The 18401-nt window shown below is 38.8% G+C and overlaps 1 protein-coding gene across 1 annotated transcript in view; it reads left to right on the forward strand.

The window, feature by feature from the left end:
- ZNF407 (zinc finger protein 407) overlaps positions 1-18401 on the forward strand; it is a 353370-nt gene that overhangs the window by 15530 nt on the left and 319439 nt on the right. Inside the window, exon 2 of the mRNA XM_075142188.1 lies at positions 10717-15546. Within this exon, the coding sequence (XP_074998289.1) occupies positions 10752-15546 (4795 nt within the window). The 5' untranslated portion in view covers positions 10717-10751. The remainder of the gene's footprint in view (positions 1-10716; positions 15547-18401) is intronic.

Raw genomic sequence — 18401 nt, forward strand, 5'->3', positions numbered from 1 at the left:
AGATACCCAAGTAACAGAAAACTACTAAGCAAGGTGCAGTTCTTAGATATAAGAGAATTAAGCTGCATAATTTTTGTAGATATTAGGGAAGGGGTGAGGTCCCCAGCGCAACTGTTCCTGACGTTGCACTGCATGCACTGTTCCTGCAGGAGAAATGAAAATTTTAATTGCCAGGTGAGTCCTTGTTCGGTGATGCACTTGAACACATGTGCCTCACGTCAAGCCTAGGAGGAATCCTGCTGACACTGTGCACATGCTTAGGCATATTGCTAGTTCTGGAAGACAGCCGAATTTCCTGGACTGATTTAGGTAGGCACCAAATTTGTTGCATTGAAACAAATAGACGTGGCGGGAAATGGGTACTATCGGTAAGCAGTGGCATTTGAAACCTTCATGGTAGTTGTTCCCAAAGTATCAGTACTGTGAATGCTTTGGACAAGAGGTAAATGAGGGTTTTGTAGGTGATGGTGGTGTCAGCAAGGGGCTGTCCCTTTTCTTCCTCAATTCCTTCCCTCCTTCAGTTCTAGCTGGCTAGGACCTGTGCTGGGGAGATGTGCTGTCACTGTACGGGCTGTGGTCCAAGACGGATGCTGCTGAGGCATCCCCTGGTCCTTCTCTGCAGTGTGTACAGAGCCCTTTGCTATAGCACTGCCTCCTCCCTCGTTCACCTCCGCTCTCCATCCGCTGACCAAGAGTGCATTTGGCTGGGGAGAAGTGGGAGCCTGCTCGGCTTTCAGCCTCTCTTCTGTTGTCTGCTGGAGTGAAGGCACCTTGTGTAGCTACATGGCTTAGCTCTGGCGAAGGGCTCGGGGACGGGGAAGGGGAGAGGCTCCACATTGTGCTGCAATAGTAGCTCCTGACTGGTATCATCGGCACCACAGAAGTCACGAATAATTTTTGTACCATCTCATATTGCCAGTGCTTGGACTCACAATGCCACTGTCACACCTGTATGCTTCCCATTGCTGTCTTGTATTGGTTTCCATCTTGACGCAGACAGTGATGGAAGTTAGAATAAAATTCAATGGTAACCCCCTGAACTGTTCAGAGTGCAGAAGTACATAGCTTTAAAAGGTGTTCAGCAACTTCAGCTGAAGCATGGGTTTGTTCACCTGAAAGCAAATAAGAGTTATTATGGAGGAAGCCAAGCTTTGCACACAGCTATGCATGGTTTAAGTTTCAGTGATGATCATCTAAGGTTATCGGGGGAAAAAAATCCCTCTATGTGTTGCAGAGGAGATGGCAGCACTATTGTGGTTGCTTGCACATATTATAAGAAACCATCAAGGAGAAAAGGTGTGATTTGACATGCAGCTTTTCCCCTGTGCATTAAGGGTTTATCCCCTCTGTAGCTGAGAACTGTGTACAGCTATCACCTTTTTATACTAATTTCTAATGATGGATATTAATTTCTTTTTGTTACGAGATCCAGTGATACAAAGAAGTGAAGGCTGCTGCTTACGCTTTGCTGAAGTGTGCTGGAGGACTAACGTGTTGTGGCAGGGGTTTAGAGCAGCATCTATAGCATAGAGACCTTCCAAGTCCAAGTGCACCCTGGTGTGAGGCACCCATGCTTCCACCGTGCTTCTCCCCCATCGCCCTCTGCCTTCTTATTTAAGCCACCGAGAAAATAAAAACTGAAAAGAAAGTCTGGGTTTCATATGTCTTACAGGATTGAGCCGAAGTCCTTCCAGTGTGCTCACATCTATTTTATTGTACAGAAACCCAGGTTTTATCTTTATATAATAAGCTAATAGTTCAGATTGTTGAGTATGTCTATGTGTGTTAATACCGATAATACAAATATATACAGATATGTAAACATATATGTTCCAACGAGTATATATTCTAATTGATAATAATATCGCTGCCATTTCTGTAGATATGCTTGTCAAAGAAACATGTAACACATTTCTGTTTGATCTGCTTTTCTCAGATGAAATGCAATTACTTCCTTGTGTGCAGTGGCCACCAGGTGTCATCAGAATGCTTTTATTTTTATTAATTTCGCCTTTTCTTTAGAAGCATATGTACACTTTGTATTCTTCTCTGGAAACTTTGTTAACCTACCACACAAATAATCCTAACTCCTTATGTTACCTATTCAGCCAAAAACTCATGCAACTCTTTTCAGCTGAGCTACTTGAATAAGCAGCTGACAGGAGGAAAATAAAACGCACAATAACACCAAGAAACGTGTGCATATACACACAAATTATTACATGCATTCTTTGCCCCAGTCATTCAAAAGATGGAGGTAGATACAGTAAGCTAAATCCTGTGGGCCTGGTTTACCTTAGTAGAATGTCATTAAAGAGCTACAGACAAGGCGATTAAAATTATTACTCAGAAAATACTAGTATTTAAAGCATGTTGAATTTCCCGTTCTATCTTCTGCCAACCTTCCTCCTTTTTATGCCTTTTCTACAGTTTTGCTATCCTAACTTCACATTAAATGTGGTTCTGTTTTTTTTAAAATGATTTATTTATTTAGCTCGGGATGTTTGGCATACTTGCATTAATTGTGGATAAAACACACCCAAACTATTATCAGCCTACCTTCAATTTAAAATGGTATTGGCTAGCTTCTTTTTCTATCTTCAGTGAGCTATTGGTCAGTGAATAGCTGTGTAATAAATAACTGAAAAATGCTCAATATCTTCTTTTTAATTTTTTTTGTTATATATAAAAAATGAAGAGAACATTTCAATGCAAAAAATGCATTTTTTTTCTTTTTTTTTTTTCTTACTTCCTTGCAGGTTTTTCTAGTTCCTACTTCCCTTCTGCATCTTGGTTCAAGTTACAAAAAAAAAAAAAGGGTTCTGGGCTGTCAGCTGGCGGAGAACTGGCCATTTGTGTTGGCCTTTTCACCGGTGCTGCTGCTTCTGCCACCTCGAGTCTGCTCATGCTGTGTTAGTAGACAAATGTGTCCCAGGCTGTGATGATGGAGGCTTCTTGTTGCTTTTTGTGTGACACAGTAGTGTAAAACAAGGGGCCAACAAAGCCATCTTTTTTTTTGTCTTTTAGGTTTAATTTTGAGCAAAAGTTGATGAAAATTTAGTAAATCTTGGCAAGCATTAAACACCAGAATAGCAGTTTAGGAAATTCATACTCCTTATATTTTAAAGGAGTCAGGGCATTTAGGACCAGGTTTCTAGGGTAAAAATTCCAAGAGCCAGTTTCCAAGTAACAGCAATTTCAACTTAGTGTTATCTTTTGATGCCAAAGTGCAGGAAAAAGTTAAGACCTCCAACAATATTTTTCAGGTGTTGGCATGAGATGGTGCCTGTGCACTTCCTCTGATGAATTCTGGTGTGGTCCACATAAGAGGGTCCTACAGCCTATGGTAGAAAAGAGATTCAAATTGCATTTACTTTTTGCTTTCCTCTAGTTTTAATTGGTGAAGATGGTGAGAATTGCGTCTCGCATGAAACCATGTCATTCTGAGAGTTCCCAGAAACCGTGGGACTCATTACTATATGTGAAAAATGAACATTTCTTTTCTGTGAGTTTCCTTCACGGACCTGATAAACTCTCCAAAGTGTTTTGAGAATACTTAAACAGTGCTTTTAATCCATAAATATCACAGTGCTATATGAATACGATCTTTCTTGGATCCTCAGAAGTTTCTGTTGCATATTTTTATTGCTATTGTTATATATATGCCTCGCTCTGGAAATAGTTAAAATTCTTTGAATTACCATTCAAAATATACAGACATTTTAAATATTCCAAAATTGAAAATCTGGGGGTTATTCAACACTTTTTAGGAGATACTAGTGCATTTCCTCTTACTCTCTGTCTTGGACATGCCTATTGATTCTGACAGCACTTGAAATGAGTGTGTATCCGTGTCTTTCTCTTTTGAGTCCCTCTTCAATGCTGATCTAATCGGTGGTCATTGCTGCATTTAGCAGCATTTAGCTGTTTCTGAAGTGAGTGGATGATGGACTAGGGAGCCTTTCCTTTTCCTCTTCATTTTTTTTTGGTGTGAATTAAAGAATATATTCTTTACGTCGGGAATTCATAAGAACTTCCTTTATGTTGGCAATTTCCGCGCCCCCCAGCCCCCGAATGATTTTCAGTGGTTTGGAAGCAGAAACAAGAAGGATGTGAGTTGTAATGCAGGGTGCATTTCCCCGTGATGCTGTTACAGTTCTTTCTGATGCCTGCAAGAAAATGAAGCTAATGGGTGCAGATAACTTGCCGTTTTCAGTGATACTCAGGAGATGACTATCAGTAGGCTTTTTATTTTGTTAGTTTAATTATTGTAGATACATCAGTGTGGAAGTTTCAAAGTCTTTAGTCTTTGAAAGCCTGTAGCTTGTTTGGAAGTCTCCTGTGGAGGTTCTGGTGCCGTAGGAAAATGGTTGGCTTTATATGAAGAACAGGCTCACGATGCAAAGCTCGAAGTTCCAGCAGTCTTGAGCTACAAGGGAGAATACGTTTGTAGTGGTTAGCATCAAATACTCCTCAAAATAAAGGTGATCTTTGTTCCATTTGAACCAACAACCATATTGTCTTCTGTATTCCATTATTGAGGATACTATTCTCTTGGATTAGTTTCTCTGAAGGAAGTGGGGTAACTTTGTAAGGCATAAGACAAATCTATGATTTGATTTAGCAGGATGTTACGCCTTTGAAAATGAGAAGATGGTTATTTGACACAAAGGTCCTATGTTGAGATAAGTTGTTCACATTCAGTTTTGTGCAGGCTATTTAAGGAGCTCATTAAAATGATTTTGCTTCATTGTATCCATGATTTCATTGAAAGAATTAGTTGTCTGAAAAAGGGGAATTTTTATTGGAGAAAAAAAAAAAGAAACTCTGTTTTCCGTATTTCACATCCTTTACAAACACTGCAGGTTGGGTATTGAATACTTGGAGATGATAATATGCTGACTGAGAAGTGCTTTGGGAATTCTAATGCCAGGATTAGCATAAAAAATAAAAACCAAAGTAGAATGTAAATATACTTTCTTTGGGTTCTTCTGTACACATCCATACCCCTTCCCTAAAAGAGCTGGCATATGACCAAAACAAGAAGTAAATAAAAATGTACTGAGCATCAAGTTAAGGAACTTTGCAGTTCATTTCAGGTTTATGGATCATCACTAAATTGCTTGTCCTTCTGATCTTAATTTAAGATTACTACTTTCTAAATTTCATTTGAGGATTAGGGCAATGCAGATCTTACATTGAAAATCTTAACTGCACTGACTCCACCTTTTCGCATAGGGGAACTATATACTATTCTTTGGACCAGAGGAAAAAAAATAGAGAAAATACTCAACCAAAATGTTCTTTATTTTCATTAAAGAAAAGATCTTCTGTCCACAAATGACTGATGCTTTTGTATAGATCTGTAGCAGATACTATATCAACATACAAAAAGGTATTGTAGGAAGAATACAAAAATCTGTGTTGTTATCTGGTAAAAAATGGTGGTGGCAGCTCAAGAAGTGGTATTTTTCTAATTTTTTGTATTTATTTTCTTCTTTATAGGTAGTGAGATGATGCTGAATTGTGACTGTGGGATGTCTTTTCAATTAGATTAAATATTGAAACAAAAATTCCATGATTCTGACCATTTGGAAATCCCAATGCATGAAAGAGGAGAATCTTTAGCTATATTGGTTTCTGTGACGCAGCCAAAGTATTGTGTATCATGCACTTGTAATTTAAAAATATGTGTGTCTCCTCATATATTTTGTAAAGATTTGGATATTTGGCCTATGCAGATGTAGCATATGTAACATAACATAAACATTTTGCTTTTGAAGATCTTAAAAACGTTTCACTTCTTTCAGATACTTGGAAAATTATTGAAGAAAAGCACTATGTTAAAGACTCAGCTAATATTTCCAGCAGAATTACTGATCTTAGCTTTTTCTGTGTGCAAATGGTGAGGCCACAACAGGTTTCTTTCCAAAACTTACGAACAGCAGTGTGCTGCAAAGAACCTTAAAATGTGTTAGGTAATGTATGACTGTCTCCAAGCAGAAGAATTTGTTAACCTGAAGCTAATGTGGCAAATTAATTTTTGGTCATATCCTTTAAGAATCTGTTCAGCTATACTTGATTTATATGAACATTAACAAAAGATTTATGTTACAAAAAGTCAACCCACTTTTGAGGTAGAACAGCTTCATTTTGAACATCAAATATGATGTTGAGAGAGCTGTTTGATAGAACCGGGTTTTAAACTACGGAAATACTGAAGATTTGATTGCTGTCTGCTTAGCTTAGGCTTGATCCAGTGCTCTGGTGGTCTCCTGTGTTGTACCTGGCGATGCCATCGGTGCAGTCTCGGAGCCTATATAAATCCTTTCTGGTTTATTTATGCAATACATTAAGTGGTTACGTATTGTTGCGCTTTAGGTATCTGTTACTTGTAAAAACGTAAACGGAATCTTTAAAAGGTGAAGGTAGAAGAAAAAGCACGAGAGCTTCCATCTTGCATTGTTTTTAGTCTTGTTGGTCCATGAATAAGGTAGTTCAGGAGCTGTTCTTCCCCACTTCTGCTGTATGAGTTTGCCAGCATTACACTGATATCAAAAGGCTTACTCAGTCACACTAATAAGTAGGAGTTAGACTTAAGCATGCGCTTAAGCTGCTGTGGCTGCAGAGGATTACTTGTTACATCGAGAATGTGGTTTTGGTTACCAGTTGATTTAATCAAATTCCAGATGCTGATTCTTTGCTCCTGATGACGATCCCTGGGCCAGACTAAGGTTTGATCCAAGATCAATTTTGCAAAAAGAAACCCATTTAACTTTATGTGTCATGTGGTCACTGGGACTGTACAAACTCGGAGTGCTGCCGACGCCTTCTCTGATGCATCAGTTTCCATATTAATACCAACTGTAGGCTAGCCCTTAATTAGTGTAGTGGCTTTGATGAGAGCGTAGATGAATTGGCTTATGCAGGCTGAGGATTAAGACCACGCAGATTTGTGACCAGTTTGCTGCTTTGCCATTGTCCTCCTGTCCTGTGGCTAATCTGAGAAGGGGCTTTCAGGAGAGAAGCTTACAGCAGAGGAAGCACTATAGGCTCCTTTTGCCTCGAGGAGGCTTATGGTATGCTGAATGCGTCCTTCAAGTAGCGGTAGTCGTTGGTGCAATAAATCCATGCAGGAAGCTGGGAAGAGGTCTGCCCACAGCTCCCTTTGGGTGTGAGGCACTACTCTCCCATCAAGGAAGCTGAGGCATATGCTACTGAAATTGTGTTAGAGACACAGCTGTGTTTTCTGAGCAAAGATCATAGCGGGGAGAGACAGAGACATGGTTCGGTGTTGTGGTCTAGATCTTGTCTGAGATGTGGAGAACTGACCACAGCTCAGCAAATCGCTGACTATAGTCCCAGCAAAAAGTAGTGGCAGTAGCCATTAAGTGCCTACCTCAGAAGATGTGCTCTTGTCCTAAAGGCAACTTGAAGAGAGAACTAAAAAAAACTGAAGGCAATTTGATTCCTTAGATTAATTAATATAGGGGCAATTTTAGAGAAACAACAGCAACCGCCTCATAGTTGTTTTCTTTCATAGAGAATTCTTTCTCGGTTATGGTTTCATGCAGGTGCATACTCCCATGTAGTGACATTTTGACACAGTTTATATGGAGGTGGGACAGAGGCAAATCTAACTCTGGGAAGGGTCTGCAGGGGGAGATTATTTTCATGAAAACTCAGATGTGAGGTAGAGATGAAACTGCTAAAGATGTATCATTAATTGTTGCTACACCTAACTTGTGCAGTGCAGCCGAGGCGCTATTGCCTTGATAATACTTATTATTAGTTGTGGGGATAGATGTGAGGCTGTTGACTTCATTAGGAATACTGCCTGTAAACGAAGCGGAGTGCATCCCCTGTCTGCGCGCTAGAAGTTTATCATGAAATGAAGGCAGAGATAAGTGTCTCCGTTTACTGTTGACTTGGAGAACTGGAGGAATTAAGCAAGAAGGCTGGGGCGTAAGGCCCTTTGCATATTTGTATTACATATGTGACTATTTTAATTTCATGCTGGAATTATTGGCAGCACCTATGAGATTTGTATTTTGCATTTTTCACTTGCCTAGCAACTAGTTTGTAGTTGTGACTACAAACAGTTTACAAAGATAAAATAAGGGAAATACATTCTTTTTTTCCTAAGCACTTGAAAAAAATCCTTAATTGATGCAATACAGTTGAGTTGAAGACAAGGTTGGATGCCAGAACTGGGATTGCAATCCGGGATTTTTGGTAGAGCACAGAGTAGGATGAAGTTCTATTAAAGAGTTAGTGAACAAATGCCGAGTAGTAAGGCTAAGCCTGCAGATACTGCATGCAAATAATCAGCCATCTTTCTTGAGGTGTGCGGGTGGCTAGTGGAGATGAGCTGAATCTGCGCTGGTGTGGCAGAAGGGGCATGTTCTGAGACTGCTGATACCTGCCTGTGACAGCTGGGAAACAGCCACCTCCGGTGATGACTGTATCTCTGGCTGAAAGTGGCTTGTGATTTCTGTCAGAGGTTGATCTAGGTGTGACAGCGCTTTAAGGTTTAAATCAAAATATAGGATGGCTTTAAATGGGCATGAAACATGTCAGAAGAGAGTATGGTGTGGAGCCACAGTCCCCTACTTAATATGTCTTGAATGTATGAATTTTTGTCGATGGAGAAACCCCTAATTATCCTGATACAACCTGGAAATTTTCAGTGCAGGTATTAGTTCACTCCTGGACAGGTCCTCTGATAAATCAGATGGTTTGAGAGGAAAGTATCCTATAAAGAAGATGGAGAATTGGCTTGAGATTGCAAATTGTCTTGTACAGCAAAGAAAAAACTGCTGTTCTTCCTCAGGCCATGCAAGGGCAGAGTAGTCAGGACTCAGTGGTGGGCTGGGAACCTGCTGTGGAGGTGCAGCGAGGCAAAGGACCCACAGCTGCTGCATGCAAGCAGTTGAGGATGGACTTATGGCATTCATCACTGAAGTAATTTCTTAATATTTCCCAAGTTACGTAAATAAAGTACTGCAGTTAAACAACATAATGTTCATCTGATCTTTTTTTTCTGTATCCCAAACAGTGCTCATAAACCTTTTCAGGGTAAGCTTGCACTTCAAAGGCTTCATCCTCCTCTGCTATTAAGTGCTGTAGCGTTTTTGAACATACTGACAATATGCTGACTTACACCAGCTGAGAATATAGACCCGATTGTTTTACTTCTGACTAATTGTGATAGGTTCTATCATGGTTTAGTGAACAAAGAAAAATAATAGTGTAAAAGAATCAGAAAACCACAGTTAGAGAAGCAATATCTGGATCCTCCAAAGGGCTGTTTTGATCCAGAGGTGGTTATTCTCTTGTTATTTAGGTAGAGCTAGCTCAGTATAAGTTTGGTCAGTACTTTGTCTCAATGAGAGACCTACAGTTGAAAAACTGTTCAATGTATGCAACTACTGTGCACCCAATTCCTTATAGGCCTTCCATAAATTATGATTAAGCAGAAAAGCATTTTTTTACTTCTATAGGTAATAAGTCCAACTCGTTTGAGTATATTTCCCCAGTTTAATACTTTCTTACTTTGTCCTCAAAAATAAGCATAATTTTTTTTTTTTTAGCATGTACTTGAATAGTTTTTTGTACCCTGCGTTGTCTGTATCAACATTGCAATTACTTAATCTTGTCAGGAAGTACTTACAATTGTGGTCATGGCCTCATTCAGTGGGTAACTGAACAAAAAACTGGATACTTGGATCTGCAGCAAATTGATGTTTAAATCATAGTGTAAAGCACATAGATAAACATTTAGTATTTAATCATCTGTTAAAATGAAATGCATTTTCAATTCTCAATCGCTTCATATCAAAATGAAAAGGTAATAAATGTCAAGATTTGATTTCCCACCCCCATCCCTCTTATAAACTGTGTTGGTAGCATCAGTTTTCTAGTGGTGACATGTTTGTGGGAGCAGGAAGGTCACACTGGGCAGTTGAGCAAAAGCTTTTGGGAACTGGATTTGGACGGTTAGAGTTTGTGCTGGGGTTCAAAGATGCTGCCCTTCTCTGCACTGCTATTTCATGACTTCTGTCTTTCTTTCTCCCGCCCCCCCAATTGGGAAATGAAGTTTTAGAGGATATTTTAGGAATGATGGGGAACTATACTTGCTGCATATTCTTTTAGAACATGGGTCTATTTGTGTTTTCCCTCTCTCTTTAGCAGGTAATCTAAGCAGAGGAAGGAAAGAAAGCTTCATACTTTCAATGTTTAACATTTATGTTGGCTTTGTTTTGCTTGTTGTTGCAGTCATGGTCATTTCCTCCTTGGGGCTTTTCAATTTGGGAACCTGGATTTCTAGTTCAGGAAAAGTTGAACATCCCATCGCTGGTTCCCTGAAAGCTGTTAGTGTTTTGTGTCCTAAAAATGCTTCCAGAAACAAAGGTTAGGCTTGTCTGCCCAAGTTTAAGTATGCAGTAAATTACTTGATTACACAAAAACTATTGAAGCTAGTGCTCACTCACACGGTGCCCATCACAGTGAGAGCTCTGTAACCAAGTGCCTAGAAGTTGGTTTGATTTTTAGATGTCGTAAGTTTAGACGCCATGCTGAAAATGTAGCCTCGTATCTTTCATTGAGTCTGTCTTCCTGCCATGATTTTAATTTGCTATATTGCTTTTTTTTGATTTGGGTCTTTTAACTTTTGGTTGTGCTTAGAAGACTAATAGTAACTCTTCTGTTTTACAGGTACTAAGCCAAATGATCTACAATTGATAATATCAATGTTAAGAATGGATGGGGACGAAAAGAAGAAGAGAGATGATGTTTATGAGAGTTTACAAACTGGGTTGACAGAAGAATCCCAGAGAAATACATCAGGAGAAAATGCTGGATGTGACTCTTTGTCTCAGCAGAAAACAAGGCTTATATCAGATGAAGTGTTCAGGGACCTTGAAAAGAAAAGAAAAGAGAATGGCACAAACAAAAGGGCACTGTCAGGATCACCAAACTTGGATGTGGTTGAAGCAAACAAACCTGAAAATGTCTCCAGAAAAAGAAAGTGGAGTTCTTCAGAAGACATGAGAGATAGTGAAAGGAAATTGCACAAAGTCGTAGCTGGAGAAGCAGGTAGTATAGTAGCTGGAGCTGTAAGGAAGGAAGGAGTCGCCAGTTGTCTTGGTGATGACATATTTAATTCAAATTTCCTGTGCCTACATTGTGATTTCAAATGTGCTGATGGTGCCATATTGAAAATTCACAAGGAAAATAAACATTCACAAGAGGTGCCAGCTGCTGTTCCTGATAAGTTATCTTCTTCAGAAGAAATCAGTGTTGGCTGTACAGTTGGAAACATAGACAAAGGTCTTAAAGGCAAAATGAGTGATCAGTGTTTACCTTCCTGTTCTGATACGGAAAACCATAAACGAGAAAGCCCCTCTAAACAATCCAAAGAGCAAACATGTCCTCACTGTAGTTGCACAGCGGAATGTAGTTCAACATTACATACACATGTTAAGCAAGATCATGAGAAATCCAAGATATTTTGTTGTGATCTTTGTGGTTTTCAGAGTGCTGAGGAAAATCTCCTAAATTCTCATCTCCTTGGCAAGACGCACCTTCGACGCCAAAATCTTGCTGCACGGGGAGGATTTGTACAGATATTGACAAAAAAATCCTTCAAAAAACAGCAGTCTACTGCAACCAAAGAGAGGAATGTCAGAGCAAAACCTGGGACCAGTAAATTAAGGGCAAGAACTGCTGATGCAAAAGAATTAAGTGTTTGCAGTGCACTGAAAGGTTCAAAAGTAAGCTTGTCTAAACAAAATGGTGGCACTGAACTAGTTGAAATGATACCATCTTCAAATGTTCCCACTGAAAAAACAGATACTATGACAGAAGAAACGTTGCTTTCTTCTGGTGTAGAAGGAAATTATGAAGTCCATACTGAAAAACTAGAAATACCAGGACCCTCAGAAAATATCCTGCAGAAAAGAGAACTCCCTCCAACTATCAAAAAGCTAGTTAGCAGTTTAAACATGACAAGGAGATTTGATAGACCGGAACATAAAAGAAATGTTGTCTTGTTAAGGTCTTCATTTGGACAGAGTAGGTCTTTTAGATTAAAAAGGCAGGTTAAAAGAAGGTACAATTTGTTGGGTAACAGTAAGAGAGGCAAGTCTGAAACTCAGAGATTACACATGAAGCATATCTCCAGTACACAGCTTAAACCTTGTGATTCAAGCCCTCTGTCACACACAGAATTAGAAACAGATGCTAAAAGTAATTGTAATACTACTTCAGAAATTCAAGATCTTACTGAAGATAAGCCAAATACCATTTCTTCCAGCACTACAGATACTAAAGATTCTGATGTTAAACTTACTGCTGATCATGGTGGTGTTCATACTTGCATTGATTGTGGTAATGTTTTTCAGAACAGAAAAAGTTTGGAAATTCATGTTGCAAAGCTTCATACAAAAAGGATCCAGTTTCATTGTCAGATGTGTAGTTATTCCTCTGGAGTCAGGGAAGACATGAAGCAACACTGTCAGGACAGTAAACACCAGATGGGTGGTTGTAGCTTTAATTGTCAACTCTGTTCATTTACCAGCTTGAATGTGATCAGCCTTCGAACCCATATGAGTGAAGCGCATAATATGTCCCATAGTTGTCCAACTTGCATTCTTTTTTTTGAAATGGAAGAAGAGCTGATAAATCATCAAAAAAATGAGAAACATGATGGTTCGTTATTTCAGCAAGCTACTCCATTGAGTGACAGTGATCGGACCTTGCAAGTGGTAACTTACGCTGACTCAGTATCAAACAATAGCCAAAATTGTGCAAAGGAAATGGAAGTATCAATGAAAGCAAAAACTCCAGACTCTTCCTTCATAAATCATAGAAATGAACTAAAGCATTCTGTTCTGAATAAAACCCAATTTCAATGTAAAAAGTGTTTTTATAAGACAAGATCTTCCACGGTTCTTACAAGGCACATAAAACTCCGACATGCACAAGAGTATCACTTCCTTTGCAAAGCATGTAATCTCTACTCACTGAGTAAGGAAGGAATGGAGAAGCACATCAAAAGAAGCAAGCACCTTGAAAATGCTAGGAAAAACAACATTGGACTACGTTTTGAAGAATGTATTGAAAAGGTTTGTGTTGGTGTTGGTGGTATTAAAACAGTGGTGGATCCTTCCGTTTCTGGGAGTGGGAATACAGAGTTAGATAAAGAAATTATACATGTTTCATCCTCTTCTATGGAAAACATATCAAGAAATAAGGAATTCGTTCCACTTGATCAAAGGATTGGTGAAAATGAATTGGTTTTAGTTAATGCACCCAAAAGAGGGAAACCCAAAGGCGCTATTTCTAGGACATGTACCCATTGTGGTCTTTTGGCCTCCAGTGTTACAAATTTGACTGTTCACATCAGACGAAAGCACAGTCATCAGTACAGCTATTTGTGTAAGGTTTGCAATTATTACACTGTAACCAAAGGAGATATGGAACGCCATTGTGCAACGAAAAAACACAAAAGTCGTGTTGAAATAGAAGGACGTGGAAAACAGAACTCGGAGATCATCGTTAGCCCTGAAGGAGGTAATTTTGAATCCACGAGCAAGAAGGTTAACAGCCCCATGACTGCCTTATATGAACATGCTGAAGACGATAGCCAGTCATCAGATTTGGAAAATTCTGTCTTAGACAATCAGGAAGTTGAGCAAGGAGTTGCTGAGCTAAAAGTTGTAAATGCCAGTAGGCTGCCAGATTTGGAGCATACTAGCAATCCATTAAATATAAACCAACGTATATTTCTGGAACCAGCAAGGGTTACTCAAGATGATGAACCATGCTTCCAGAGAAGAGCAATGAGTGCAAACGACAACAAATGCGTACACTGCAGCTTCACTGCTCATTCTTCTTCTTCTTTAGAGCTGCATGTGAAGCGAAAACATACAAAACAATTTGAATACTACTGCATGGCTTGTGACTACTATGCTGTTACTCACAGAGAGATGATTAGGCATGCAGCAACAGAGAAACATAAAATTAGGAGAGAATCTTACATTTATTCCTCTTCTGGGGAGGAAGCAAACACAGCAAATATCACTAAAGAAGGCACTGCTTTGTCTCAAGAGGAGCACCATCACAGCGCAGGAGAATCGAAAACTGTTTTAGGTGAAACAAAACGTGTCAATGACACAGCAGAAGGTGATCATATGAGTAAAAGCTTAACTGAGTGTAGTGTCTCAGATGAAAATGCATCTCCAGGAATGCCTAAAGACGACAGTTCCCAAAATGCAGTAGAAGGTGAACTTGAAGAGGAGTCTAAAAATGGAGGAAAAAACCTTTTTTGTGAAGGATTCCAGCAAACTCCTCAGAAAGATAAAGTTGTTAAACTTGACAAGGAAGTATCAGTTAAAGAAACAGGTACTTGTGAGTTGCAGAAAAGTAGGCATGGTCAGGAGCTGCTCAACTCAGATGGTGATTGCACTGCAGAAAATCAAAATAGATCAAGCAGCACAAACTTGAATTCAGGAAAAGGCGAGGAAAGCTTGGAAGCAAATAGAGAAAACCCTGAAGTAGAGTGTAGAAACACAGACATTCTCAAAAAAAAATCACTGAAAAAAAATAACCCACTTGTGCTAACTCTTCCAGAAACAACTAGTGCAGTAGAGCAATCCAATTTTGCTGGAAACATTGGAGAAACGGTACAAAATATACATAGTTTAGAGGGTGACAGAAGTTTCAAAGAGGATCCTACTGGGGAGGAGGAAGAAGCCCTTATGGAAGCACAACGTGAAGCAGAAGTAACTATAAATAACAATGTTTGGGAGGCAGATGGCTCAACAGCTGAGGGCATGCAAGAAAGTAGTAATGAGGCTTTAGGAACAGTTATCAGTGCTGATGATAAAGGAAAGGCAATGCAAAATTTTGGCAAGTTTGATTCTTCTATAGTGAGGTTAAAAAGCCATCAAGATGGGGAGGCCACTGACCATTCTGCTGAAGGACAGATGTCAGCTGGAGTGAAAGCTAGTGAGCTCAGAGTGAAAGCAGACCCTTCACCAAGTGGTGGGAAAAAGAAGAAGTTAGAAGGAATTTCCCTCGGGGAATCGACACGCATTCGCTGCGATGACTGTGGTTTCCTAGCAGATGGTTTGAGCGGACTAAATGTTCACATAGCCATGAAACATCCTTCAAAAGAAAAACATTTTCATTGTTTACTCTGTGGAAAATCATTTTACACAGAGAGCAACCTTCACCAGCACTTGGCCAGCGCCGGGCACATGCGAAACGAGCAGGCAAGCGTGGAGGAGCTGCCCGAAGGAGGCGCTACCTTTAAGTGTGTGAAGTGCACGGAGCCCTTCGATTCGGAGCAGAGCTTGTTTCTCCACATCAAAGAGCAACACGAAGAGCTGTTGCGGGAAGTGAATAAGTACATTGTGGAAGACACTGAGCAAATAAACAGGGAGAGGGAAGAGAACCAAGGCAATGTCTGCAAGTATTGTGGGAAGATGTGTAGAAGTAGCAATTCCATGGCCTTCCTAGCTCACATCCGTACCCATACAGGTATGGAAACGCTCTCTTTGCAAGTGGTCTCTTTCAAACAGAGTGAATTATACCATTGGTCTTTTTCTGCTTGTTAATCTCTTTAACATTTCTTATGAACTGGCATTCGTATCGCCTGATGAGCCCCGGATGAAATTCAGAATTACCTAGAGGGGTATGAAAATACAGTGATCAAAGGGCAGAAAATGTAAGAACATTTTAAGTGCAGTCACCCTTCTGCTTTTTGTTTCATATAGAGAGATTTCCTTCCCTTTAATATAAATTGTAACTATTAATTGATTCTTAAATTTATATAATGAAGCAGTGGTGGTGTGAGAGAACAATTACCTTTTCTTTATAACTTCTTCTTCCTCGCAGTTGTTTAATATCCAAATTGTTTATTTCATTTCAATTCAGTTACACTTTCAGCATTACCTAATGCTTCAGGATAGACATTTGGTATTACATCATTCCTAAATAAATACCAATAAGAAGCATCAAGAGGTTTTTGTAGAAATAAGTTATGGGAATTGGAATTGGTCAGACTTTTTGGAAGGTAGTGTGTAATGCACAGGGATATGATGCACAGGGATGTAGCATCTGATTTAGTTTCTGTGCTGATCACACTTTCAATTCATTTTTATGTTTAATTTTAAGTGGAAAATTTAAAAACATTTTTGTAGAAAAATGCATAAGCTGCAGTTCTAAATTTATGTAAAAATTCACTGCGATGTTTCTATAAACCTGCCATACATTCTTTATTTTAAATAGACAGCTTTTCTAAATCACTGAGCTCTGCTTAGACAAGTGGTGTCTCCATGGTTGAATTTATGAGTGGATTTGAATAATAAATTCACATTTCAATGAACATATTTTCATTAAAACTGTAAGGTTTATTTTACTGTACTTTTAAATAATGGCTTATTATGGAAGCTATAGTTTAAATTCATGCAGTATTTGAAACTTAGTGCATGGTTACAAGGAAGAGAACAAAAAGGTAAGAAAAAAGAAGCATAAAAGAATGGTAATTCCTGGCATAATCCTAAAATAGTTTTGTAAGTTTTTTTTATGAAAAGGCAAGGGCATGACTGGACAACGAAGTTTAAAATTAATCTTGGGGAACACGGGCATTGTATTTCAAACCTTTCAAAGTATTTTACTATAACTGCAGTCAGTATTCATGTATACCAGTAACTCACATATGTAATACTTTCAGCATTACTTCTGTCCTGTCAATAACACAGTTATCTGTATTGCTTCAGCTAACATCCAACTTTGAATGCAGTGTTAAGTCTTTAGAGGGACGCTCGTGTTCACATGGTCAGAACAGCTGTATAAGCCCTTAATATGCCCTCTTACGGCAGATAAAACTGAATAAAACTAAGGGGGAGGATGCTAATGGAGCTCTCTTTAGAATTCTTTATGCAACTGTCTGGTCAAGACATGTTGCTTATAATTGATGTGTCCATTACTTGAATTCTCTTGTAATTATAGTCAATAAGTCTTGTAAATGTGTTAAAGCTCACTAAAAGCATACAAATTCAAGAACAGAGTAAGGCTAATAATTTAAAATAATCAATGTAGGCATTTCAGCACTTAATTTCCCTTGTGTGTTGATAGCTGATCATTCTTAATCCATTAAGATTTATTTAGTCGTTTACAATGCAAAATAGGTTTGCACTGGTCACTTGTGCCATTTGAAAATGTCCACCAGGTTAAGTGCAGAATGTAGTCCATTAGTCTTCCTTGACTATATGTATTAATTGCATTTAAAATCAAGTTAATGTGGATGTGAAAGTGAGGTAACTATCGATATATGACAAAGCAACCCTACTTACATAAGTTACATCATTGATTGTAACATTTAGTAAAAGTTAGTGTACTTTTTAACATCTTGTGTGTAGGTCTGATCATGAAGTATATTTTTATTGTGCTTAAATATGCAAAGCAGTAAAAGAATACATTTCATTTTGCAAGTCATTTTTCGGTGGTGTTTGCGGAGGGGGTATAGAAGGGTTAAAAACAGGGTTTTATCTGCCCTCTTTCTCACGGCACCTTTAAATGAAATGCTTTTCTTATGCTTTGCTTATTCACATAAATAGCAATGCGGAGACTTTTATTAATAGTTAATAGGAAAAAGGCTTTCTCTTCCAATCCTTATTTTCATATTTGTGATTTTCTTTGCGTCTTATAGAACCTTTTCTTCCAATTTGTATCACAATGGATGCAGTTGAATAAGAAACAAGTATTTTTGGGTTATTGGAAGTGGTGGCAGGGGGAACTGACCTACTCCACCAACCGTATATACTCTGGCTTGTAGCAAAGTGAGGCAAAGTACAGTATTTCTAGCTTCCCATCTGTTCCAGGGTAACACCAGGTACATAGTAGGAGCAGAGCTGCACGTTTTCCCATTTATTGTTCTGATTATATGCTTTTTAAAAGAATCTTTCTTCAGCATCCAGATGTGCATATATATGTTTATATATGTATGTATGTGTAACCATATCCAACTCCTTGCCTTTTTTTTCATTGAGTAATTGGTGATGGTTTGGGGTGGGGGGGAAGGAAAAGTTGTAGAAAGATACAACGAATGATTTCCATTATTAGAAAAATAATGTTTCAAAATACCGTTAAATAATGTAGGAGATTTTCACATTAGAAATGAAAGGGAAGCTTTGCTAGAGAGGAGATAACAAGTAAGTCCATCACATGTTGACAAGTGAAAATGAGGAAGTGTAAAGAAAAATAAAAGGAGTAGTAGAGGTGGAAGACTTTTTAGTTCACAATTGATGCAGGTCCCATAAACTTAATTAACAATCAACATCTGAGGAAAAATCACCTGCAACCACATCATCTTTGTTTCGTTTCTCATCCGA

This window comes from Calonectris borealis, chromosome 2 (assembly GCF_964195595.1).
Source record: "Calonectris borealis chromosome 2, bCalBor7.hap1.2, whole genome shotgun sequence".
Taxonomy (NCBI): Eukaryota; Metazoa; Chordata; class Aves; order Procellariiformes; family Procellariidae; genus Calonectris; species Calonectris borealis.